This window comes from Cladophialophora psammophila (assembly GCF_000585535.1).
Source record: "Cladophialophora psammophila CBS 110553 chromosome Unknown aczJe-supercont1.1, whole genome shotgun sequence".
NCBI classification, from domain to species: domain Eukaryota; kingdom Fungi; phylum Ascomycota; class Eurotiomycetes; order Chaetothyriales; family Herpotrichiellaceae; genus Cladophialophora; species Cladophialophora psammophila.
In genome coordinates this window covers 1,733,204-1,757,056 of record NW_006912922.1, presented here as the reverse complement: position 1 = coordinate 1,757,056, position 23,853 = coordinate 1,733,204, and the positions used below count along the sequence as shown (strand labels likewise).

The following is a 23,853-nucleotide window of genomic DNA, read 5'->3' as shown; positions in this document are numbered from 1 at the left end:
TGGCAGGAGGCATCAACTGAGGACGATTCCCTGCCACATCCCCACATTTTCGACGCGGTTAAAGAAATGCGCACTGACCAGATATTTGAAGCAGATTTGCATCTCCCTAGCAAAACGAGGTCAGCAAAGTCTAGAATAGTCAACGTGCTTTTTAGATCCCAAGGTCAGCGCCCTTCTGGTATCCCTTCATTCGGACCACTGACTTCATTTTAGATTTCCATTGCAAAATCTAGTCTCCTCTTGTGGCCTCTACAGTCCGCATTCCAGTCCCAGGGTCCCAATCCACCCCCAGCGGAGTCGTTCACTCGACCTTCGCTGAACCTACGCACGAGCAGTCAATCTACTTGGCATTCCAATCCTCGGCCAGATGAAGAGCATTCGTGCTGATCCCCAGTAACAAGGATTTAAACCGCCGTGCCATTTCTCCCTTTCGGTATGTCCTAGCACTCACCTGCCTATCATCGGTCGGCTAACCACACCACGCACGCTCCAGTTTTCCCAGTCTAGAAAAGACACTTTTTTAACTCCCTTGGTTCCTGGCCACCTCCAGCCTCGCGCAACATTTGATTGCGTCCGGTCATTCACTCCTTTCAACGCTTTTGCCAATTATACGACTGTCACTCACTTTTTATCCGTCGTTCAACTCACAATTTCGATCAATTCGAACATTTCCTCTTCTTTACCTCACTTCCCCCTGATATCTAAACTTCCGTAATGGATCTTGCAAAGATGGCTTTCAACAACAGAATCTCTTCCTTCAGCTCCAACGACAGCGGCTACGAAAGTGGTATCGTCGAAGTCTTTGACGAACCTCGCCGTCCAGTCATCAAGAACCCTGATCACGCCAAGGAAATTGCCAGACATCGTCAGCATCTGATGGCTTCAGAGATGTCGAGAAGAGACGCAGACGAATATCAGCAGGACATGCTTGAGCATATGCTTAAGATGGATGTGAGTGACCTTGGAAGCCGACGCGCGAGTTGGAACTGACAAATTTATGCAGGCTGAGACCGTACCAGACGTCGACGCGATTGACATTCAAACAGAGATCCAGTGGTACATGAGGCCTTACCTTCTCGACTTCTTGGTGGAAGCCCACACGGCGTTTCAGCTGCTACCGGAAACTCTCTTTCTCACAACCAACCTCCTCGATCGCTACTGCTCGAAACGGGTCGTCTACAAGCGACATTATCAGCTTGTCGGCTGCGCTGCACTGCTCATTGCGGCCAAGTACGGAGATAAGAAAGAAAAGGTTCCCACAATTAAAGAGTTGAAGTCAATGTGCTGTTCGCTCTATGATGATGATATGTTCTTGCAGATGGAGTGGCATGTTCTGTCAACCCTTGGTTGGGCTATCGGACATCCCACTGTCGACGCGTTCATGCGGTTGGCTGTGAAGGACAATGTCTACGACCCGGAAACAGAAAGCTTGACTCTCTACATCCTGGAGATCGCCCTCTACCACCGAGACTTCGTGTCCAAACAGTCACACACCCTCGCCCTTTCAGCTCTTGTTCTCGCACGCCATATCCTCGGTCGACCTCAAGCTCGCCAAAACGAGTTTGGCTCTCACTTCTGCAGCAGCACCGTCATGGAACTGTTGCAAAAGGTGCAGGAGCCCTCAGGCATTTTGGCACGGAAGTATGCCTCCGTGCGCTATTCCGGTGTCTCACGAGTCCTGACCAATTTCCTGGCTCAAAAGGCTGCCATGTCTGCCTCTCGAGCTCCATTGACTCCGACATATGACCTCAGCCCCCCTTCGGCAATCACCAAGCCCGCAGGCCCGGAATACTTCCAAACTTATGCCACACCTCAAAAGCCACAATTTCCACCCTTGGTTCAGCATGGTCTGTACACGCCTCCAATCACCCCTGAAGGGGACATGTTTGGCGTAACACAGAAGACCTTCAATGCCCCAAACCAGTGTGCCCCTCCCACACCAACTCCTACCACTGTAGGCCAGCAATTCACCTCACATTATCCGACCTCAAGTCAGCAATGGAGCGGCGAATCATATTGAATGTTCTTTGATTCGAGGAGCCCACCACTGCAAAAAAAAAAAAAGAAAAAAAAGGATAGAAACATCCTCTCAGCTTTTCGCTTCGACCGCGTCATACTATTCTGTTAGCACACACAGAAGTGTTTCTATTACCCTCAGTCTTGTGAGATTACTTTTTGTGCATTGCAAGCGTTCTTGTCATGTTTCCGAGCATCGATACTCGTTACCAAAAAAGGGAAAAGAAATAACAGCGAGATCACTCTTTAATACCGGTGCCCAAGATGGGACAGGATTCGAGATCTGGTGTGGTGCTCTCTTGAGCAAGAGGTCCAAGAAAGAGAACTTTTCGGGTCTGTCAATGGGATGGGCGGCGGAAACCAAAATGGATCAATATTGTGAGATTGGATTATCAATACGCTTAGTGCTGGAGCTCATGGAGCTGTGAAATGGATACGGAGCTGGGCGAAAGGAACTCAAGGCAACAAAAAAACACGTGGTGACTGTGAACTTACTGTGTACCCTCATGGAGGAAAAGATTGATGCTCTTCATCTTATTGAAGAAAGCAAGAGTCGGAAGGGTCAAGATACCCGTAGTTCCCCCATACTTAATGCTGCATTAGCCATTCTGTTCCACCACCTTTGCATGACCGGTCGACCGTCTATGTGAAAACATGTGGCAAGCCGACTGCAGCGGTTGACGAGCTCTTCCTTTTGTCACATGTAGGATGGAACTTTGTGCGGGTTCTCCTCGGTCTGGCAAGTTTGGTGAACCGTTAGACGCCTCCTCATTCGTCTGAAATGTTACATCCACTCCCTCCTGGATGTGTCAGTGATGTATTACACAGTTCGGCTTCCATTCTTGGGCCCGTCGTCCTCTGGTTGATTCACCTCCCCCATACTCAGCACACGCGACGCGTGCCATATCTTGTGGCTTGCTCTGTCACGAAACCCAGCATCCTCGCCGCTGTGTTGATATCATTAGGAGGGGGAGACCACCCAGACTCCGGCACGTTGCCGATTCACCACGAATCACCAAAGTTCAAGTTTTCAAGATTCCAGCTCCAGCTCGATCAACTGCAACTCCTCAGGATCACCGCGCCCAATTGCACCATGGGCCCTGTACAAGTGACGACAGCACTCATCTTCAACGGTAAATGTCTCCAAGCAAAGGCGTAGGCCACACCCTCCGCAAACCACATGATCACAGCCGCTTCAAACTTGTGGTGATCGAGGACTTTCATGAGATCTTCCAAGGAGACGATTTGCCCGCAGTTGCTGTAATCCCCGAAACCCATGATGGGAGCCTTGTTCTACCTGACTGCTTCAGATAGACTTTTAAAACAACCACGGCAGTACGTATGACCGTAGCCAAGTTTGACGGTGTCGTCCGTCCGCATCCGAGAAGCAGAAGAGACACTCTTTGCTGTTGTCGACTCGCTGACATTCCGCTTCTGCAGGAGGACGGTTGAGAATGATTGACCGGACGAGTTCCCAATCGCGCGGGTTACCTCGAAAGACCACGACCGGCGGTTTCTGCAGAATGTCCAGATCTGCACTCTTCTCGCCAAATTACCTTACCAAACGGCAAAAGCCCTCAGACAACGCCGTTGCGAAGTGCTCGCCTTCCAGGGTTATCAGATGGTAGGATGAGTGGCAGTTGAGAAGCTGTATGATTGCACGGCGGGTGTCTTCAAATAGAGTCGGCAAACCGAACACCTCAAGCTGTTGTTTCCGCAAACCTCTGTAGGCGTAACCATTCAAACGTTAGAGTCGATGGCTTACACTTTTCGCAGATACCTGGCTCAAGGGGTTGTGCGAGTGCGCGAGATGGAAGTGAGGGCAATCAGAACCGTCCCAGCAGTCACCCCGGTTGTAAAATCTGCGTCCAGATTACGAGGTACTTACCTTTGTAGCTCAAGCGCAGGCGATCCCTCCATCTTCGGCTATCTGGGACCTGCAATGACTTCCCACCCACAAGGGCATGCATTCTCGATTCAACGCACTTCAACTTATCGGACATGCGAGGGTAAAGGGGAGTGTCCTTGCATGCCTCCCAGGTTTGCTCGCCTGTCTTCTGGCCCTGTATTTTCAGATGAGGGAAGTGGAAGCGGGTGACGTGGGTGGCTCTCGCCCAAAATCTCGTTGGAGTTTAGGCGCCAGCCTTTGCAGAGGCTCCCCCCCTTTTCCACAATCGGCCCTTTTCTCCTTCGCCCTTATTCTCTCCAGCAGTACGAGGTACCTGGACCCCAGCTACGGCGGCAATCTTCGAAGACCCGCACGGGCAGATGGCCGAAGATTTATGCGAATGCAAGAGCGAGACCTTCCCACGGTTGACTCGACTGCGGTAAGAGGAGGCATGTCTACGACACCACGACAGAACGAGCACCATGAGTGATGAAGTCGAGATCTCACCAGCTAGTGCCTGACTCGGGAAGGCACAATAGGGCAAAAGGAGTCGAACTCTCACGGAGTATTTCCCCAGCTACTGTCAACGACATGCATGGACGAGCCCCGTTGTGGCATGGCTGTCACGCTCGTCGCGTCTTTTGTCTTGCTCGGATGCCGGGTTTCCAGCCTATCTGGCGTCTCACAGGCTCGTCGCTAGGGACTTCCCCATGTTCTCCTCGCAAAGCACCCTGGTCCTGAGTGCCCAGGGCGGGGTCTCTCCAGGTCTCTCTCCCCAGAGTGGCGGAAACGGCATCAGCGTGCATGGGTGCCAGAAGATCGAGGTCACCAGGAAACTCTCACCAACCATCAACCACCATGATGCGTCGATATACGAAACTCGGGTCGTTTTTGGCTTGACTGCAAAAACCACGCGCCTCTTACGGAGTTTCTTATGTCTCTTATGGCCTGATGCCTTGCACCCCACCTCGTAATCCGCAGCTCTTCCCTGGGCGTCCCTCGGTCCTGGGGAAAAGCGTATAGAATGGGCCTGCACATCCCCTGGTCCTGTCCACCCCTAAGCTCTTCCCCTTCGCATCTCTCCCAAATCTGTTTCGTGGTACAAGCAGACAGCAGTCTCGCCCTGACTGACCATGACCCGAACGGCAGATCCATACTACAACCGCAAGCCTGTCCCTGGTAAGGCTGTCGCTGGCTTCAGAATCCTCTGGTTCGATACTAACAAGGGTTGCTGTTGCAGACGAACTGATCAAGGATGTTGGCCTTACTGGACTGACACCAGAGGAAGAATACTGGAATCGTGAGAAGAAATACACTGCACATGGAGCAGATGTGCGGCGTTTCAGCAACAGTCTCAGGGGTGGCATTGAGCCTCTTCAAGATCCCTACTATGGCAGAAAACCTGTCGACGGTGTGTTCCTTCCACATTCCCCATCTGTGCGAGGCATGATTTGACAAGGCAAATAGAGGCTGAAATCGCCAACGTCGGACTCACCGGCTTGAGCCCCGAAGAAGAATACTGGAGCCGCGAACGCAAGTACAGCGCCACAGGCGTTGACGTCAGGAAGTTCAGCAACAGCAGAAAGGGCGGGATGGAACCTCAAGATGACCCATACTACAGTCGCAGACGCGTCTCAGGTATGTAGATTTAGATTCCCTAATGCCTTCACACAAGCCGGGCCTCTCAGTCACATCCCATGGCTCATTTTTGACGTTCAGCCGCCGAGATTGCCAACGTCGCCCCGCTCGACGCCCAGATGACCCCAGCCGAACAGTACGAAGTCCGCGAGCGAAAGCAATCCCTCTTCCAACTCTCCTCCGACCCGTTCGACGTGATCGCCAACCGCCACCGCGAGTCCATCTCTGGAGCTACCACAGGTGCCTCTGCTGCGGCAACGCGACGCCGCAGTTCAGCCGTCGCTCCAGATGCCGCCGTAGCTACTGCTTCGCACAGCGGGTATCACGGCGACAAGCTGGCACCCATCGAGAGTCGGCCAGAGGGTCCGCCTACAAGCAGCAACAATGAAGCAGGCAGTGGGCACACCTCGGACACATTGAATAGGGACTCGATCGATCCGGCGGAGGGCAGCCACGCCCGATTTTATGATGCGGTGACGGCGGGACATGATCACCACGCTGATCCAGACAGCGTCGCACCGCACGAGGTGCGATGAATGAGGGCTGGCCAAGTTGAAAGACAGGTGTGGGTGATCTGGCTGAAAGTGGAAAAGGAAAGGAGAAATGAACCTCAGGTTGCCATTATTGTTGTCGTTGTCGCGGTTTCCTTGGTTGTAGCCGCTGTGGTTGCTGCTTCTGTTGTTCATGGCGATGGCGATGGCGATGGCGAGGTCGACGGCAAAGATGATACCCTTGAGCGAGAGGATCCGCGACACGAGCTGCTGTGAGTTGTATCTACCTATGGTAGATACTGTGCGTTTTTCATAGTCTTAATCTACATGTTCTGGATGCTCGCACCTCGAAAGTCGAAGCCCTCCTTTGTGCGGAGGACTTCAAGAGTTCGTTGCCGCCAGTTCGCAAACAAGCAAGCTGGCACGCCCCCCGGGCAGCCGTGTTTCTAATCGATGTCGACGTCTTTTTCTTCGCTGTCACCCTGACGGCTGTATTCGCACACAAGAACGACATAAGTGCCTGTGCCCCCGCATCTCCCGTCTCTATTTGCCCGGGACATTCTCGTAATCCACGTTTCTCACACCCGGAATAGCACTCCTCCGAAGCTTCACGGTTTCGTCGTCCAGCGCCCTCAAAATCACACCACGAGCCTCTGGGACATGTTCAGTTCTGCCAATCTTCATCCCGCCCTGTTTCGCGCCAGTAAACTCCTCCGCATGCGGGTCAACGGGAATCCCGCTCTTCTGCGCCAGCCTGCGAAACCAAAACGACCCGATCCCATAATGTTGTTCAACACCGCCCGGGCTAATCATATTGTACACGATCCTTATCGATAGAACTGGGGCCATCTGCCACCACATTCACGGGCCCCGAGCCCTTTCAGGCCAATCGGCTCATCAGCAAACCGTTCGAGGAGATCAATGACCGTGCCCCGACAAGAGCGACGGAATTCGATGCAAGGCTTCCCAACATCGCACCGCCTGATCGTATAGGAACCTTACCGCATACAGACAACAGACGAGCAGCCAGTACGCAGTTAGTTCGATCGGGGTCACTAGAGCCCTCAAGCCCCGACACAAGCTTTTCCTCACCCAAGGTTTCCTCGGGGGTGCCCATGTCAAATCGATCTCCAGGCACAGAGGACAATACACGGGACAGTTGATGCGATCCTTTTCCCGCCAGTAGCAGTGGCCGCAGAAGAAACCGCTGCTATCCTCCTCGGGGGAATGGCACCAGTTCTCGACCAGATATGCATATTTCCCCTTCTTGCCCAGCGAGTTCCAGTGTTTTTCCGATATGCCCAGTCCATTGCGAAACCTTGGGCTCTTCGTCCTGCGCAGTCTGTCCCAAAAGTATTCATGTGACCGCGGCAGGATCTTGGAGCAGCGATAACAGTAGCGAAATTTATCCTTGGGAACCCAACCGTGAGCGAGTCGTACGAAGAGAGTGGGCATCTGAGGGAGGATGAAGCTGTACCGCCGATCGTGGAAGCGCAGCCAGTCTGAGCGTGTGACATGTAAAGTAGGCATGGTGGAGGAAAGGAGGTATTTGCATGTCAGGCCGAGACAGACACGGTCGACAGGATGAAGACGGTCGACGATTTCGAGGATGATTTCGGGTGGGAGAGAGGTGATGTTCGTCCGTCTTCGAGAAGAACAAGTAGAGGAGCCACTTGAGGCCGTCGTGTCCGCGTGCGTCGCACCATCGGTAGTTTCTTTTTGCTCGCTATTTCCTAAACCAGGCGTCAAGTCGAGCTAGGGAAAGTGGTCAGCTTCGGGGTGGTATCTCAAAAAAAGACAAGCTCTTTGCGAAGATACCTTTGGAGGGACTCGGAATAGGACCAGAGGGTCCGCCGAAGAACTGTCCCAGAAACTGGGGATGGGTTGAGATTTGTGTAACAGCGGCATTGTGTCTCTATTTCCCCCTTCGCATCGGCAGAAATTTGCGGTAAGAGAAAAGGTCGCTCGCAGGTGTGAGGCAGGAACGAAAGGATGTTGTCAAAAGTTGTGGACGAAGAGTGAAGCCTTATGGCTCCTGGTCGTTTGTTGTTTTTCTTCACAGGATCTGCAGTATCAGGCTGGGCAGAACCAAGCATGTGGGCATCTGCCTGAGCCGTAGTCGGTGCAACACCATTGTGCAGTGAAGACAGAAACAAGCAAAAAGCACAGCGGGCCGGAGCTATGGGGATGATGCTTGTATGCCTGGCATTGAAAACGTGGCAGATGACACCTCCTCTCAAGATTGGCTCACCGGCTGCATGCGCGTGTCTTTTCTCACTGCTTCTGCGGAACTGGGCGGACAATGGGTTCGGACGAGGGCAAATAGAGGCGGGAGCATTAAGGATTAAGCGTTCGTGTGGGTGTGTTTGTCGTGCTTGCGTGAAAAGACAGCCGGGCGAGGCTCTGGTTGGGGGTTTCTGCCGGTTGAAAAGAGGAAACCTGAGTGAGCGTGAAACACAAGACAGCCATCCCTCACAGCCTCGAATAGCACCCTGCTAAGCTGGCTGGGGTGGCCTCTTGGGCTCGACTTGACAGGTTTTAGAGATGCGTCGAGCGATTGGGTTGACCTGTGCCAATCACTGGCGGACGTTGCAAGCTGCCTTGCAAGGGAGGCATTTTAGCTACCACGTCAGCGGGACAGTGGGAGGCACAGAGAGTGGGGAGCACACAGGTGAGAGGGTGAGAGGGGTGAGAGGTGCAAGGAGGGTACAGGCGCAGGCGCAGGCAGAAGCGGGGTCCTGAGCAAGTGTGACCGCAAGCCACCAACCGTGCTACACTTTGCACCCCGCCACCTTTCCTTTTTCCTCATGTTTTCCTTATCAGTGGTGTCTAATGGCTGATAACGACGTCCTGGTGTAACTAGCAGCGACTAACTTGTGCTAGTTCGTTTAGCAGCTATGTACCCGCTCCTTAGTAGCACGCTAGCCAAACTAAGACACCACTTAGCTAGCACTGCGAGCGAATAACTCTCTACCTCGTACCCCCGCCATCAAAATCTGCTTTTGCGCTTGCGACAAACACCTCCAGACATGATCCTTACTCGTCCTTGTCCTGAATTCCCTATAGGCCCTTTCCAAACCGCTCATAGTCCTCTTCATGCAGACCGTACTCCTGGATACCGTCTCTCTCCTTGCCGTTGGCCTTGTAAAGAGAGTTCTTCATGTGTTGATAGTCGACTTGGGGCTCGACCCAGCTGCCATCCACACCATTTCCGAAGACAATCGAGCTCCATTTACGGCTCAAACTCTCACTCATCTGGGTGAATTCGTCCACTTCGCCCCTACTCATCAGGTACTCCAGGACCGCGTTGTCCGCATCCCCTTCGGCATCATAGTACCACATCGACTTGGCCGTCTCGATGCAACGACTGACCGACCAATTCCGATACTCGATATGGCTCTGCTCCGGCCGCGCTGGGTTGTACTCCCACCGCGCAACTTCAAACCGGCCCACCTGGTTGCGCTTTTTTAGGTCTTCCGGTCGTGTCAAGGTATACATGAATCCGGATTGGAGGCTGAGTTGTTGTTTGATCCATGCTTTGGGCATCCGTCTTTGTTCGAAGAGAGTCACGGCCTCGGGGATAGTGATAACGCCCCGGGCCACTTCGCTGATGACCTGTCCCAGGAATGCTCCGTCTTCAATAGCCGTCCCCGCCCCTTGGGCCATGTGGTTCTGCATGGCATGGACTGCATCGCCTATCATGATGATATTCTTGGCCTTGTTGGACCAGGACGGCATTCGTGGTGTTTGCAGCAATGGCCAGCGTTTAGTGTACTTGACAAGGCGCAGAAGTTTCTGGATGAATGGGTGGAAATCGGCATAAAATCTATCAGGGCCATAGTCAGCGATGCTTGACTGTGCTTTTGTATAGTTACCCATAAAACTCTTCGACCTCGATGTCTTCCATTTTCGTCACGTAGTCCTTGGACTCAGCCGCGGTCACGACATTCAGCTCTCTCCCTCCGCATGTAGGGTAAGTCAGAACATAGCTATCTTCTCCGTAAGTATTTTCATCAAATCCATGGCCCGAACCAGAGAGTCTTCGCACCCTTTCGGTCCGACCCAAGTGTCCAATCTATTACCGACAAACAGCCTCGCTTCTGGTATTTCTTTGTATATCAGCGAGAATGGGAGAACACCTCGGTAGGCACATAGCTTGTTCGGCGCGTATGGCATGATGCCCGGATACAGATATTGTCTGACTGTAGACTTGAGGCCATCTGCGCCGACCAAGAGATCAAATTCATATGTCTGTCCAGAGGATGTGACGACCTTGATAGGGGTTGTGGTGTCGTCGATATGTTCAACTCTTGCCTGGATGATGAGCTTGGCTCCATGCTCAGAAGCCGCCTGAGCGAGTCCCGTGTAAAGGTGATCGCGACGCACAACCCACCATGGAAAACCTGCTTGTTTAGCGACTTGTTTGGGATCTGTGCGTCCGATAAGGCGGAGTTCGCTCCCGCTGTCCCAAGTGTTGAGCTCCTCCGGCACGATGAGGTCGTTCTCGATAATCTTGTCAACCCCCCAGCGGATCAATTGACGAGAGACGTTGGGATGAAGCTGGATCCCCGCTCCAATCTCTCCGATATCCACACCTTGCTCGAGGATTGTGACGCTACACCCACTCCGGGATATAGCAATGGCCGCTGTCAGGCCACCTATACCGGCACCAACAATACCCACTCGAAGCGACGGCATCTTGGGTTGTCTGTGGCCTCTGAACCTAAACTCAGACGGGCCCCCAATATTTATACCTCTTCGCTCCAGGGGGCACCAGGCTTCAAATATGTGGCAGGAAGTCAGCAACGGCGGGGTTGCCAGTCGACCAAATGAGCAGCGCTGTCATTGCTGTGAGGAGAATCGAGATTCATGGAGATCGATGGAGTGTTGGAGTCACGAAGTCCTCCAAGTTCCCAATCTGAGTACCTTGTACATAAGCTGGTCTCTCCCCGCAAGAATGACATTTGCCGATTCGTTCCGAGAGTAATTGGTCAGAGAGAAGCGGAAGGCCTCTCTCATCGCATCTAAAACGTGATGACGATGGAGAAAGAATTCCGGCGCTCAATTCCTCCGTATTTGCTTAGAGGTCTCACCAAACCCTTGACGGCCGAACTTGGTAATCACGTTATTAACTGGGTCTGGCCTCGGGAGCTCGAAACGGCACTTGATGATGTCCAAATTGACCACCATTGGTATGTACGCAGTACTATTATCAGTCAACTCTTCTTTAGCTCTTGTGCCTTTGGCTTTGTCTCAGTGGTAGCGAAGTCTATTCAGCCTGATCCAAAAGTTGTCAGAGCAGCAACGAACTACAACAAGCTGGCAGGATGACGGAGAAAGTTACAGTACCGCTCTCAGTGCCCGTCTGTAAGAATCAACGCCTTGCCTTGATGCATCCACGAATGCCGGGCTCATATCGGACATAGACATGCATCTCCTCCCCCCTTTGATGGCTGATACAATTTGTGTCTGGACCTCAGCGCGATTGTGCTTTGTCAAACCCCTCGTTCCAAGGGCATGTTGTTCGAGCTTGAACGTTGCTATGCTACCTAACTCATCTTAATTATTCTACTTTGCATCACTATTGGTAAGATCTCCTCTGCTGGGTTATCCAAGATTCACAATGGGCGAAATATTTTTCCAGGTTCGCTGCTTCGCCGTTGACGGTGACGGCTATCCTGTCGAAGGGCTGAGACGAAACGCTGAATGCTTCATCATGAACACTTTCCACCTCGTCTTCTCTACTCATGCACAGCCTAGCCACCTGGCCCTCAGTGCTTGTGTACTCTCCCTCTCTTGCCAAGGGAGAGAGGTACTTTTGAACATGCTGACCTGTTGGAGAGCGGCTGTATCTAACTCGAAAGGCCAACACGACCAGATTCCTCTCTGTGGCTGGGCCAATTGGACATCCTATAAGTAGCGAGTGCTTTCTAGTTACTGCTGAAGGGACCCTCGGTCGAGTTTTCATCAGGCACCTCTCTAAAGCAACTCTGCATAGCGTGTTCCTGTAGTCACGAAATGGCAATATCCAAGCTGTCTTTTAGGCTCTTCGATCCTCTTTCAGGCCCGACCCTGACAGCATCCTTGGTTGAGAGCGAGGACAACATCCAATGCAGCTGCGATGAAATCCACAGAAGACAATTTGTATCATCTCCATGGGGTGAACTATATACCTTGCTTATCCTGTGTCGATCAAGGGGGACTCGAAAACTGGCGTTTGAGATCTACAATACGTTTATTTCTAATTTACACAATGGCCCATTGAACCAAGTGACCCTCTTCTGGGATATGAAAAGAATCTGTGATTGTCAAGGGAGCGTTGAAGATGCTCCAGCCGAAGACAGTGACTGGTCTATGGAGGACGACATGGATATGGATGATGAGTTCCCTAGATGGATTCCCACTGGGTCCGAGCTGTCTGTACCGTTCACATCATTTACCCGGGCTGATTCCAACACAAGTCCCGGGTCGAAACCGGAGCGGCGAGAGTTTTTAATTCCACCTCAAATTCGAAAGGCACTGAAGGATGAGACCAAGAAGGAAGGAGCTCTGCGAATGCATATCAACGGGGGAGATCACAAAAGCTATCGGCGACGACCTCAGACCGTGCCGGCAAAGACGTTCATTCCGACCAAGCGCTTTGCCCGCTGGCTATATTTATATCCTGGCAGCCGACAGCTGTCCTGGGTTTCTGAAGATCGGATTCAGTGAAGATAAACCTGAGATTCGGAGGAAGCAGATTCAGAAGTGTTTTGAAGATGCACGTGTGGTCCATGAAGCCGGCGTTTCGATCTCACACGCACGGAAAGTCGAGAAGCTGGTACATGCAGAGCTGGGGCGTTTTCGCCGCTGGATAAACTGCGACCGGTGCGGTAAGGGTCATAGAGAATGGTTTGAAGTGGATCTTGATCTGGCAAAACAAGTCGTGATGCGGTGGTCACAGTGGATGGCAAGAGATCCTTACAACCAAGATGGGACTCTCAGTGAGGGCTGGAAGACCCTAGCGACTGTAGCTCTAACCGCACGCCTCGTACCTGGGATTGACAGCATGCTGAACTGGGACAGGTCATGGCAGCACTGGACAGAACTGATCCATCACGCCAGGTCGTTCTAATCTCATGTTAAGTCAACATAGAAGATGGACGTCTTGTCAAAGGACTGAGTTGGATAACTGGTGTCGTTTCAGGACTTGCATTTGGGAGGAGGCTTCGGTGATATACAGTAAATAGTAGTGTACGGCCGACATTTCTTTCCTGCTTCATACGAGTATGTACTGATATCCTGTCCCCTGCTCCCTGGTTGGAAAGTGAGCACACTACCCCTGTTTAATAATGGAAAGGAAGGCAAGGTGGCGCAGCCGTGCGGCCCATCTCCTAAGGGGATAGAAAGGGCGGCCCTTGGCACTGAACTACCTTGCACGTGGTGGTGTGCTTTGTTGTGGGTTGAAGCGCTAGAGGAAGTCGCCAAAGACTCAAAGAGGCGATGTGGACTCTGACACAGTTTTCTCGACAGACAGTACTACTTGTAGGTAGGTAGGTATGGAGCATAGCCACAGGCCAAAAGGAACCAATGGTTACATTGAGCAGTAAATTGGGTGGTTCAGGGGGGACTGGGCTTCTGCTTCTCTTTTCGGAAGTACTTGGCAACGTGGTGGAGCCTGAATATATTTTCTATTGGTTGGATTAGCGCCAAGCATTTGGTCAAGCTCCACCGCCGTGAGCCTATTCGCGCCCCCTTTTCAGCCCTCTTTGAGCTATTTCTTCTGCCTTCTCATCGAACTGACACATACAATTTTACTGTTATGCCGGTGGAAACCTCGCTTGTTGCCCATCCACGATCCCACTCGCGATCGCGTGCTATTTTGCATCCTGGGGCACGTATCCGAATGGTCCACGGCTCCTGCATCTTCACAGGGTTTGATTTCAAGGTGGGCCGGATCACCAGGCGGGTTGAATGAATGGCCTCTTTGTTCGGTTGTGGAAGCCTGACTCCTCTCCATGTGCCTCCACGCTCTTCGTCGTATTGGTTGGCTTCCCCCAGTGTTGCTGCCCCCTTGAGGCAGCTCATCTCCTTAACCGAGTCTATATTCGGACAATTTGCACAAAACGTGTCACCTACCCAGGCCTTACCTATGTACCCGTGTGAGGCGCTGCGTGGCGATGGCGCACAACAAGCACCATCGGCGGGACTTGCGCATAGCACGGAGTCCAGACACCCGCAACGGCGATGCACTGTGTCAGGTTCTTAGTGTCATGTATAGGAAACATGTCTTGTCTTCTTCCCTTTCCATTCTTGTTTGCTCTGTGCTTTGCGCCATCATTTCGTTCTTTGCCTCAAGTTCGCGTGCCACTCTTTCAACAAAATGCCTTCCTCATCACTCCTTCTGAGGTCGAGCACCACACTCGTTTCTGCTTTGTTGTTGTTTTCCTCTGCTTCTGCTCATTCTCCTAATACTTATTATGCTCTGGACACCGAATATTCTGGAGACAATTTCTTCGATGGCTTTAACTTTTTCGCAGTAAGTTGAATGCAGCTCTTCGCAGGTGAATTTATGCTGACAAGCGCTAAGGATGCCGATCCGACCCATGGTTTTGTCACGTACGTTGATCGATGATCATTTCGAAATGGGGAACATTGACACCAGATAGTTACGTCGATGAAGCTACAGCTCAGGCAGATGGATTGATCACTTTCGATGGCGGCTCAACCCAGATGAGGGCTGATCACAAGAATACATACAACGGCAGTGCAGCGTACGCGAATATCAATGGCGTTGGGCGACCGAGTGTCAGGATTGAAAGTGCTAAGTCGTGGACACACGGCCTCTTTGTTGCCGACATCAAACACATGCCTACAACGAAAGATGGCAGCGGTTGCGGTGTCTGGCCAGCGTTCTGGACTCTTGGTTCCGGCACATGGCCCTTCAGTAAGTATTCCTCTCAGCTTTGGGGATCTTGGACCGGACCTTTTTAGGATCACGAGATAGACAAACTTTCAATTTGATCTCTTTCTAGGCAGAGAAGCTAACTTCCGTGATTTCTAGATGGCGAAATCGATATCATCGAGGGTGCAAACAACCAGGGTATTGACCTAACATCGTTGCACGTTGCCAAAACCTGTGTCGTTTCCCAAAGTTCCTCGGAAATGACTGGTACCTCAAACGGTAATAATTGCCAATACGATGTGGACACTGGCGCCAATGCCCAAGGCTGTGGTGCATTCGCCACCAGCTCTGCCAGCTACGGATCAGGCTTCAACGCCAACCGGGGTGGTGGTGGTGGTGTATACGCAATGGAGTGGACTTCGGACGCGATCAAGGTCTGGTTCTTCGCACGAAGTTCCATCCCCTCGGACATCTCGTCTGGAAACCCCGACCCATCTGGATGGGGACTACCATTCTCCGTCTTCGATGGCCCCGGCTGCGACGTCGACGCCAACTTTGCCGATAACAGGATCATCTTTGACACTACTTTCTGTGGCGATTTTGGTGACGCAACTTGGTCCAGCGGCGGATGTGCAGCCAGCACGGGCGAAAGTCAGTGCTCCATCTACGTTGGCAGCAACCCTGAGCAGTTCAAGGACGCTTACTGGGATGTCAACTACGTTCAGGTGTATCAATCCCAACCAGTCACGACGACGACGACGACGACAACAACTACGACGACAACGACCCTCGTCACTTCAACGAGACCGCCATACACCCAGCCAAGCAGCCAACCGGAAACCACAACCACCAGCCCGGTCGCTCCAACCAGCTCACCATTTGTACCACATACGATTCCTACAAGCAGCCCTGGATTCCCTGAGACAACCTCCTCCGCGCCATATGTACCACATACAACTACCACTAGCAGCCCTGGATTCCCTGAGACAACTTCCTCCGCGCCATATGTACCACATACAACTACCACTAGCAGCCCCGAACTCCCCGAGACAACTTCCTCCGCGCCATACGTACCACATACAACCACTACTAGCAGTCCTGAACTCCCCGAGACAACCTCCGTGTCGAGCTCCTTTTCCTCGGGACCCTCCTGGGATACCAGCAGCAGCAGCACCTGGGAAGACTGGACGTCAACGACATCTTCGGACCCAGTGACTAGCAGCACATGGGACGACTGGGCCAAGACCACAACCAGCTATGTTAGTTCAAGCACTACCAGCTCATCGAGCTCCTCAAGTTCCTCAAGCTTCAAATGGGAAGATTGGACCAGCTCCACAACTGAGCCCAGCGATCCGACAACGGCCTGGGGCGACTGGAGCTCGGTCGTGACCGTCACAATTACCAGTAAGGCATTAATCTCACCCTGCCCTTCATTTCTTTTATGAATATGGAATGATACTGACCTTTGCTATCACAGAGACGTGGACAGAGCCGTGCTCCACCGGGTTCACGACCAAGACTACAACTGTCACGACCACTCACTGTGGCTGCACCGAGACGCCTGTTCCTACAGCGTGCATGACGACGAGAACATTCACGCCGTCGGCGGGATGGCCTTTCAGCACACCGATTGTCGCCAGCGTGCCATGCGCGGTTCCAGCCGGTAGCACCTCGCCCGTTGCAGCCACCTCGACTGCTCCAGCACCGACCGGCGGGGCCTGGGGTGGGCAGCCCGCTCCCGCGGCCTCAACGGTGACTGAGGGATCTTGGGGCGGCAAGCCTGAGTCTCCCGTCGCGGCGGCCTCCACCAGCACCGGCACCGGCGCATGGGTGAGCCCGAGCGTGACGATGGCGACCACATTGACCGTCGCGCCCGTGCCGTCGTCTGCGTGGGTCGCGGCCGCTTCCGCAACACCGGTCGCTCCTTACAGCGTCCCGAGCAACGGCACCAACGCCTGGGTTGCGACTTATACGGGTGCAGCAGGCCACACGACATCGAACGGCGTTGCCATGCTTGCCGCTGGAGCCATCGCACTCGGCGTCTTCGCTTTGTAGATGAGTGGTGGCGCTGCGGTCGAGCTAGGGGAAGGGAAAGGAGTTGGGGAGGGGGGAGAGGAACCCAAAATTAACGCCGTCAGTTCAGTTGTGCGAGGCATGATGTGGAAATATACACGCAGAAAGAATTGCGGTCCTCTCGATACTTACTCATGGGCTACAATCAATCTTGTACGATCTCTGACGGACTATTTCAATACCTCATTTCTTTTGGCCCCCTGATATATGTTGTGTATATGACACTAGGTACTCCGTATTTCTCAAGCCCATGTTTACGTTTTCGCGCGTTCTTTCTCATACATTTAGAAATTCAATTCAGAGCAGACGGTTTCATGAATGACGACATTCAATGGCCCTTTAAACGGCTTGGGGAAGAAGAGAGAAAGGAAGCAGAGAAAAACAGAAAGGGAGAAAAAATGAAGCACAGTTCTATTTGTTTCTCTGGGGGAGTCACCTGAATTTTTCGGAGTTGTTGAGGCTGAGAGGCCGAGTTTCATATTTTCAACAAGTCCACAAATTGTCTGTTTTGCTCTCTTAACGACCAGCCTATACGCAAACTCTGAACGGGATAACCCTGAATCCTTCGGGAGACACAGCACTCACATCACCCCGTATGGTTTTTGGCTTCCAGGTCCCTTTTCGTAATTATAGCAACCGCAAGAACCCTATAATACATTGTCACAGTTTGACCCCCAAAATGCTGATGGCTGTCAATGTATAATCAAGACGACCTGCGCACAACTATGTGCAGTGCAAACCAGCCTAACGTCTCAGTCAATCCAGGAAGAAGAAAATGCCAGGTGATTCAGAATTCCCAAAAACTTAAACCCAATTACTCTCCCAGTCATAATTTCATACCATCGTTTTAAGGTCATGCATGCAATCGGTGTATCAGACAGACAAGAATCCAGCAGTGGCTTAGGAGCCGAACTTAGATATCAAGATCATCGGTTCTTTCTGTTCTCCCACCCGTTCATAGTGCGTCTGATTCCAAGTGTCTTCCTAACAACGCCTGAAGCAGTATGTGATACAGAGAGCCCACCATTTCCGATCGAAGACATACTAGTCTTGTGCAATGTAGTGGCTGGCTTGGCAAGGACAGAATTGGTCAATGTCGTTGCATTATTATCTGATCCTAGGGACTTCGACCTCCCTGTAGCCCTCGAGGTCTGGTTCTCACCTTCCGGATTGTCTAGAATCCCTTGTTCCCTCTCATCTGCGGCGCAGGGAGGAGGTGATGAACTGTACAGCCCAGCATACCGGTTTTTGGAGTTTGTGCTTGTCTCTTTCAGAGGTGCAGGACGTCCATAGATTATGCTGTTGCGAAAGCTCAATTGATGAGAAGAAAACTCTTCGGGGATCCCTCGCTTGGCGATATCTCGGTCTCTACGGTTTTGATAAAGAGCGCCTTCATAACTTAGGTCTCTGTGTTGATCTACCTCAATGGTGTGTGGTCTCAACGCATCTGCCGATGGTTGCTGTGCTTGGGCAACGGGTTTCGAGAAGAAGTTTCCGATAGTGCCTTGTCCTGAAATCGACTTTGAGAGCTTCGGCTTTTTCTGAGGCGGGAGTGGATTCGATGAGGATCTCCTGAGTTTAGCGACACTTGTTTTGAGCTGATGGCTGGCAGTGGTGAAGCCCAGCGACATGTTTGACGTAGAGAAGGCGTCGACATTGCTCATGGTGGTGACCACCCCAGAGCCAGCAGAGGTTGACGTGGCATCTCTTCTTGGAAGGGTAGAGTAGCCTCGGCATTGTTGTTTGTGAGCGGCAAGGACCTCTGCTAGTGGCCTGCCGAATTCTGGCGTGCCCCGTGTGTCGCTTGGAAGCATTGGCGTAGGTCGGCGGCTGCCATCACTCGGCCATATGTCATCAGCCGGACTTTCCTCGCCCTTGATGCCCTGTAAGCTCTTTGCTAAGTCTTCCTGTGACGGCATGGGCCGTCGAAGGATGCTTGCTATATCCTGGATCGCGTGATCATGAAATAATGGACCAGTTTGAGCGAGATGATGGTGGACTTTGGGTGGGAGAAACTGAGAAAGAACGGATTCAGCCTGATCCCGGGATTGCAATACTGGGAAAGTCATTGTGAGAAGAGTCTGAGCTCGTGTCATTGCGACATAGAGCAGTCGCCGCTCTTCATCGGTATTGTCGGCTCGAGAATGAGGAATAGACCCTTCATAGATAGCTGGAATAAATACGACAGGCCACTCAAGACCTTTTGCAGAGTGAATCGTCGAGATGGTGAGGCGAGGTTTGTCATTGCTTTCTTCGGCATTTTTAACATCGGTCGAGAGGACAATATTAGCCAGAAATTGAGCAAGGACTTCCTGACCACTATTGGAAATTTGCTGTTCCACACCCTCAACAGCCGCGAGAGGCTTTTCGGCCGCATTCTCTAGCAGGACCTCGGATGCGTGCGTAATGAGTTCTTTGACGTTCTCGAGTCGATCTTCATGATCATCTTTGTATTTTTTCTTCAGATAATTTTCAAAGTCCAAAGACTCGACGACGAAATCAATCAACTTCGTCGGAACCGTGGCCGCCGGGTGTACGGTATTCATCTTTTGTCTAGCAGTCCGGATGAGACTAATCAAGCGGCCCAGTTCCTGCTCTGCCGGTTTCGAAAGCCTCTTTTCAGGCTTCAGATCCCCTGTGAGGACTTTTTGCACAACAGCCCAGAGTGAGAGTTTATGGTCTTCCCCAAGTTTGACCATTTCAGCAATCGAAGTCTCTCCGATCTTGCGTGGCGGCGTGTTTATGATTGCAACGAAAGCCTGATTATTGTCAGGATGGCTGATAGTGCGCAGGTAATCGATGATGATCCGGATTTCGACACGGTCAAAGAAGCGCTGACCCCCAACCATGCGATACGGAATGCTGGCGTTTGTCAAAGCTCGTTCAAGAAGCAATGAGAGATAAGCTGAGCGAAGGAGAATAGCGAAATCAGAATATAGAAGTAGGCCTCCAGTCATTGCCATCGTTCTCTTGATCTCACTAGCAATCCACAAAGCCTCCTCATTAGGATTAGGCAGACGTCGAAGCACCGGCTTAGTTCCATGACAGTGGATCGCTTTCATTTTCTTCTGGGGGCGGTTGACGTCTTGTTCAATGACATCCTGGGCAAGTCTTAGCACGGCCGACGCCGAGCGATAATTTTCTTCCAAATTGATGACCACTGTTTCAGGGTAGAAAGCTTTCATTCGTCGTAGATTCTCGATCTCCGCAGACCGAAATCCGTAAATGCTCTGATCTGGATCACCAACAATGGTGATCTTTCTGTTTGCAGACGCCAGTAATTTCATCAGTTCGAATTGCACAATGTTGGTATCTTGGAACTCATCAATCAACAAGGCTTCGATGTTGGACACGCAGGCTGGATATGCTCGCAGAAGATCAACACATCGCAAGAGCAGGTCGTCATAGTCTAGTAGTTTGGACGTTGCCAATGCCGCTTCATATTCGTGGAAAATGGTTATAAACTCTTGCTCTTTCAGCTCTTTCGGCGGTTTCTTCGGCAGGTCTTCCAGCTTTTTCCCTTTAGCCTTGTGACTCGAAATTCTGGCTCTTGCATTTTTGGGTTCGATCGACAGGTTGAGGCGCTTGACGATGCGCTTGATTATGCTATTACTGTCTGAGTTGTCCGCAATTCCAAAACCTTTGGGTATTCCAATGAGGTGGCCGTACGCGACCAAGTAACGGCGACAGATAGAGTGGATAGTTCCGAGGACCAGCTTAGATTCGAGTTCACAGCCAACCAAGCCTCTCAGTCTTTCCCGCATTTCCCTGGCAGCTTTGATGGTAAACGTGCAACAGATGACATTTTGCGGATTGTGTCCATAGTGAGCAGTGAGGTAGGCGACGCGACAGGTCAAAGTCTTAGTTTTCCCAGACCCTGGAGGAGCTAGCACTTGGAGAACTGATGCCGGCGAGGTGACTGCAGCTCTCTGAGCGGCATTGAGCCCTACTAGGAGCTGCATCTCGCATGGAGGTCGAGGTGGACATTGATCCAGTGTCGAACAGAGAGAAGACGCGCAGGAACGCGTCGAGGCGTAAAGCGACGATCACGAAATCAGGTGACCGCGGGACCTCCTCGCTGCCTCCCGTATTCCGCATTGATCATCCTCAATCACCCTCCTTAATTGTAACAACAGCAACATCAGAAAAAAAAAAAGAGCTATCAAAGAGACAATTCTGCACCCATCATGATCAATCGCACTTCAGTCCCCAGTATCTCCATGGTACCGCTGAATTAACCGCTATCAGACATCCGAATTTGTGAGCAGGGACGGGAAGTCGGAGAAACAACAGAACGGCCAATGCACCCAAAGCTCTGAGCACATTCTAGCTTCTACGCATCTAGGAAGGACACGTTTGCAATCAGTTGGCCATCCATCTGAGAGCGGAAACCCCACCATTTCTTCATCAGCCATGAACATATCAGTAGCGCTGAGAGTCCGACAACCGAGAAGGCAGAGAGGGATCGGCGGTGTCCCGAGCTAAATCGTCCTAGAACCTTGGTTGAACGTCAAACAGAGAGCACTTTTCATCTACACTAAGATGAGGCACTGCACCTGGATCGCTTCAAGACCCCACCTGAACCACACCGGCAGTCTTCTCAAAGATTTGTCACGAAGCAGCCTGTCTTTAATTCAAACTTCGAAGATGTCTGCATCTGAACACATGAGAACGGGTCCGGCATTAAAGATACTGGTACAACCATGGATAGCGGATGAGCTTTGACTTCAGTTCCTTCAAACTCAAAGGATTCCTGGTCACTCTGGCCAATGGTGTGCCAGAGCTCAAGGCAAGAGAGTATGGTTTTCTCCTTGAAATGCTCTCATTCAGTGTTTTTGATGTGAATACGTGACAATGAACCAAACAAGTGCCTGAATAGACATTTTCTTTGACGCTAAAGACAAAATGGCTGAGTCTCCCAAATGGAGTGAAGAATTGTATTGGATGAATAGGGATGTCGTGATTTGGTTCCAGCTATTGTTCTTTTCAGAACCAAACTTGACGGTGAGACACATTGACCCGCTCCTTCTGATGACTCCCCATGCAGAGTACAAATACAGGCTCGCTCCTTTCCTCAGCTCCTGCTCCGCTCACCAGATCACACTGCTCTACATACTCGACAGACTCAAGACTCAACAGACTCAACCTCCGCTTACACTCAACAGCAGCTCAGCTACAACGACAGCTATATAAATAGCAACATACTGGTCTTTCTGCAGGCAACTCTTCAACAACAACACAACGCCTACATCTTCATTGATCACCATGGCCTCCAACACTTTGTCCTCCAACTCCACTCAGCAGCTCACCAAGATGGGCAACAACACCACTTCTACCAACCAACCGCAGAAGTTGGATCTGGCTACCGCCCAAAAGAGTTCCAATCAAGCCGTCCACAAACAAGCGGCATCCACCAAGCCAAACAAAGTCGTCAAGCCATGCCCACGTGAAAAGGCATCCCTCTTCCACAAGCCCCAAAAGCGAGGCCCACTTGCCGCCATGGCGGCCACCAAAGTCAACACTCTCGGCAAAGACAACGAGAAACACTACGACCTGGTTGCTGCAAAGTTGCGCTACCACAAAGACACCTACACTGTCCCGTCTGCTCGTGGCTACGCGCCAAGAACTGTCACCAAAAAAATGGCGGTTCCCCGATTTCTTATCTCTCCAAGACCAGTCGTCAACTCTGCCTCAAAGGAGCTGCTAGAGTTGATAGAGCAAGGAAGGGCAGAGAAGCAGAGACAGAAGGAGATTGACGCGCTGTTTGACTTCGACAGCGACAACTGAGGGGATTGAGAACGAGCAGCAGCAGCAACAACAACAAGGCTGCTTCTCGCCAATGCCTACTGCAAGAGAGACTTCCGCGGCAACACAACACTGCACGGAAGCGATGGAGAAACTCAACTCAATACCTTCCACAAACACCAAAAACCGCTTGCACTACGTCGACTCCCACGACTCAAAGGCCAACCTCAACCTCAATCACCACCAATCTTGACCTCAATCATCCTGTCAACCTCACGAACCAAAAACATCCGTACCACAATAACACGACAGCCAGAAAGGAGACAAAGCAGCCTAGAAACGAGATACACCCAGAATTGTTTGCCTACTTGTCAATTACAAATCGGCGTTCGTCACTTACAACGTTCGCGAGGTGGGAGTAGACCGTCAACGGTTATAGCCCAACCAACAGCCATCGTCAGTGGTCAATAGCCACTTTCGGCTCAAACCCAAAAGTAAATGACAATGCTGCTTACGGACCCCTGTCCACGTTCGGTGGTGAACTGGAGATGATCGAACCAGGAAGCCTTCCTCCAGATGAAGTGTATGGAGATCGCCAAGGACAATTGGAAGAGCTGCGAGAAGGTTAGCCATAGAATGTGGTCCCCTCTTGCTGAGAGACCTGACTTCGGCGTTTTTGTTGTGAAGACGGCCGCCATGTTCAGGAGAATCGACACAGAGGAGGTAGCTGGCGATGGCAAGCACGCCATGAGCATCACGAACTGAAAGTTGCTAGCGCAACCGAACATCAGATCTATGGCGAGAGCAGTGAAGTGTATGAGGCCGTGACAGATATTGTACAATGTCTTCATTGTCCTCGCAAATTCACCGTCTCGCCTTACCTCGCCCCAACCGCGATCATCCGAGATTTGTCTTCAATAATAAATGACAAATGACAGTCACAATAACTGCCTCTGGATTCACCGCGTGTGGTTTCTCATCTTTGATTTCCCGCCTGTATGTATATCCCCTCGACCTCTTCCGTCTCTCTGTCCCTCCCATCTCTCTGTCCCTCCCATCTCTCTGTCCCTCCCATCTCTCTGTCCCTCCCATCTCTCTGTCCCTCCCATCTCTCTGTC

The 23,853-nt window shown here is 51.7% G+C and overlaps 9 protein-coding genes across 9 annotated transcripts; 5 read left to right on the top strand and 4 right to left on the bottom strand.

Moving 5' to 3' along the window:
- Positions 1 to 729: 729 nt before the first annotated feature.
- On the top strand, positions 730 to 2,020 carry A1O5_00622 (uncharacterized protein; the record flags this gene model as incomplete). Its single annotated transcript, XM_007741241.1, has 2 exons — positions 730 to 951; positions 1,004 to 2,020. 2 exons carry the CDS (start codon positions 730 to 732, stop codon positions 2,018 to 2,020), a joined length of 1,239 nt encoding a protein of 412 aa, XP_007739431.1.
- A 3,017-nt stretch (positions 2,021 to 5,037) lies between these two features.
- On the top strand, positions 5,038 to 6,078 carry A1O5_00621 (uncharacterized protein; the record flags this gene model as incomplete). The annotated part of the gene is made up of 4 exons (XM_007741240.1): positions 5,038 to 5,083; positions 5,145 to 5,315; positions 5,372 to 5,542; positions 5,624 to 6,078. 4 exons carry the CDS (start codon positions 5,038 to 5,040, stop codon positions 6,076 to 6,078), a joined length of 843 nt encoding a protein of 280 aa, XP_007739430.1.
- Positions 6,079 to 6,576: 498 nt separating this feature from the next.
- A1O5_00620 (uncharacterized protein) lies at positions 6,577 to 6,846 on the bottom strand (the record flags this gene model as incomplete). The annotated part of the gene is made up of 1 exon (XM_007741239.1): positions 6,577 to 6,846. One exon carries the CDS (start codon positions 6,844 to 6,846, stop codon positions 6,577 to 6,579), a length of 270 nt encoding a protein of 89 aa, XP_007739429.1.
- Positions 6,847 to 6,966: 120 nt separating this feature from the next.
- Positions 6,967 to 7,677, bottom strand: A1O5_00619 (uncharacterized protein). Its single transcript, XM_007741238.1, has one exon. It carries the CDS (start codon positions 7,548 to 7,550, stop codon positions 7,152 to 7,154), a length of 399 nt encoding a protein of 132 aa, XP_007739428.1. The 5' UTR covers positions 7,551 to 7,677; the 3' UTR covers positions 6,967 to 7,151.
- Positions 7,678 to 9,093: 1,416 nt separating this feature from the next.
- Positions 9,094 to 10,731, bottom strand: A1O5_00618 (uncharacterized protein; the record flags this gene model as incomplete). The annotated part of the gene is made up of 3 exons (XM_007741237.1): positions 9,094 to 9,859; positions 9,909 to 10,022; positions 10,082 to 10,731. The coding sequence occupies 3 exons, from the start codon at positions 10,729 to 10,731 to the stop codon at positions 9,094 to 9,096; spliced, it is 1,530 nt and encodes a 509-aa protein (XP_007739427.1).
- Positions 10,732 to 12,051: 1,320 nt separating this feature from the next.
- A1O5_00617 (uncharacterized protein) lies at positions 12,052 to 12,744 on the top strand (the record flags this gene model as incomplete). Its single annotated transcript, XM_007741236.1, has 1 exon — positions 12,052 to 12,744. The coding sequence occupies one exon, from the start codon at positions 12,052 to 12,054 to the stop codon at positions 12,742 to 12,744; it is 693 nt and encodes a 230-aa protein (XP_007739426.1).
- A 1,651-nt stretch (positions 12,745 to 14,395) lies between these two features.
- Positions 14,396 to 16,972, top strand: A1O5_00616 (uncharacterized protein; the record flags this gene model as incomplete). The annotated part of the gene is made up of 5 exons (XM_007741235.1): positions 14,396 to 14,551; positions 14,603 to 14,631; positions 14,682 to 14,959; positions 15,077 to 16,321; positions 16,395 to 16,972. The coding sequence occupies 5 exons, from the start codon at positions 14,396 to 14,398 to the stop codon at positions 16,970 to 16,972; spliced, it is 2,286 nt and encodes a 761-aa protein (XP_007739425.1).
- A 944-nt stretch (positions 16,973 to 17,916) lies between these two features.
- Positions 17,917 to 20,952, bottom strand: A1O5_00615 (uncharacterized protein; the record flags this gene model as incomplete). Its single annotated transcript, XM_007741234.1, has 1 exon — positions 17,917 to 20,952. One exon carries the CDS (start codon positions 20,950 to 20,952, stop codon positions 17,917 to 17,919), a length of 3,036 nt encoding a protein of 1,011 aa, XP_007739424.1.
- Positions 20,953 to 22,255: 1,303 nt separating this feature from the next.
- A1O5_00614 (uncharacterized protein) lies at positions 22,256 to 22,777 on the top strand (the record flags this gene model as incomplete). The annotated part of the gene is made up of 1 exon (XM_007741233.1): positions 22,256 to 22,777. One exon carries the CDS (start codon positions 22,256 to 22,258, stop codon positions 22,775 to 22,777), a length of 522 nt encoding a protein of 173 aa, XP_007739423.1.
- Positions 22,778 to 23,853: the final 1,076 nt, after the last annotated feature.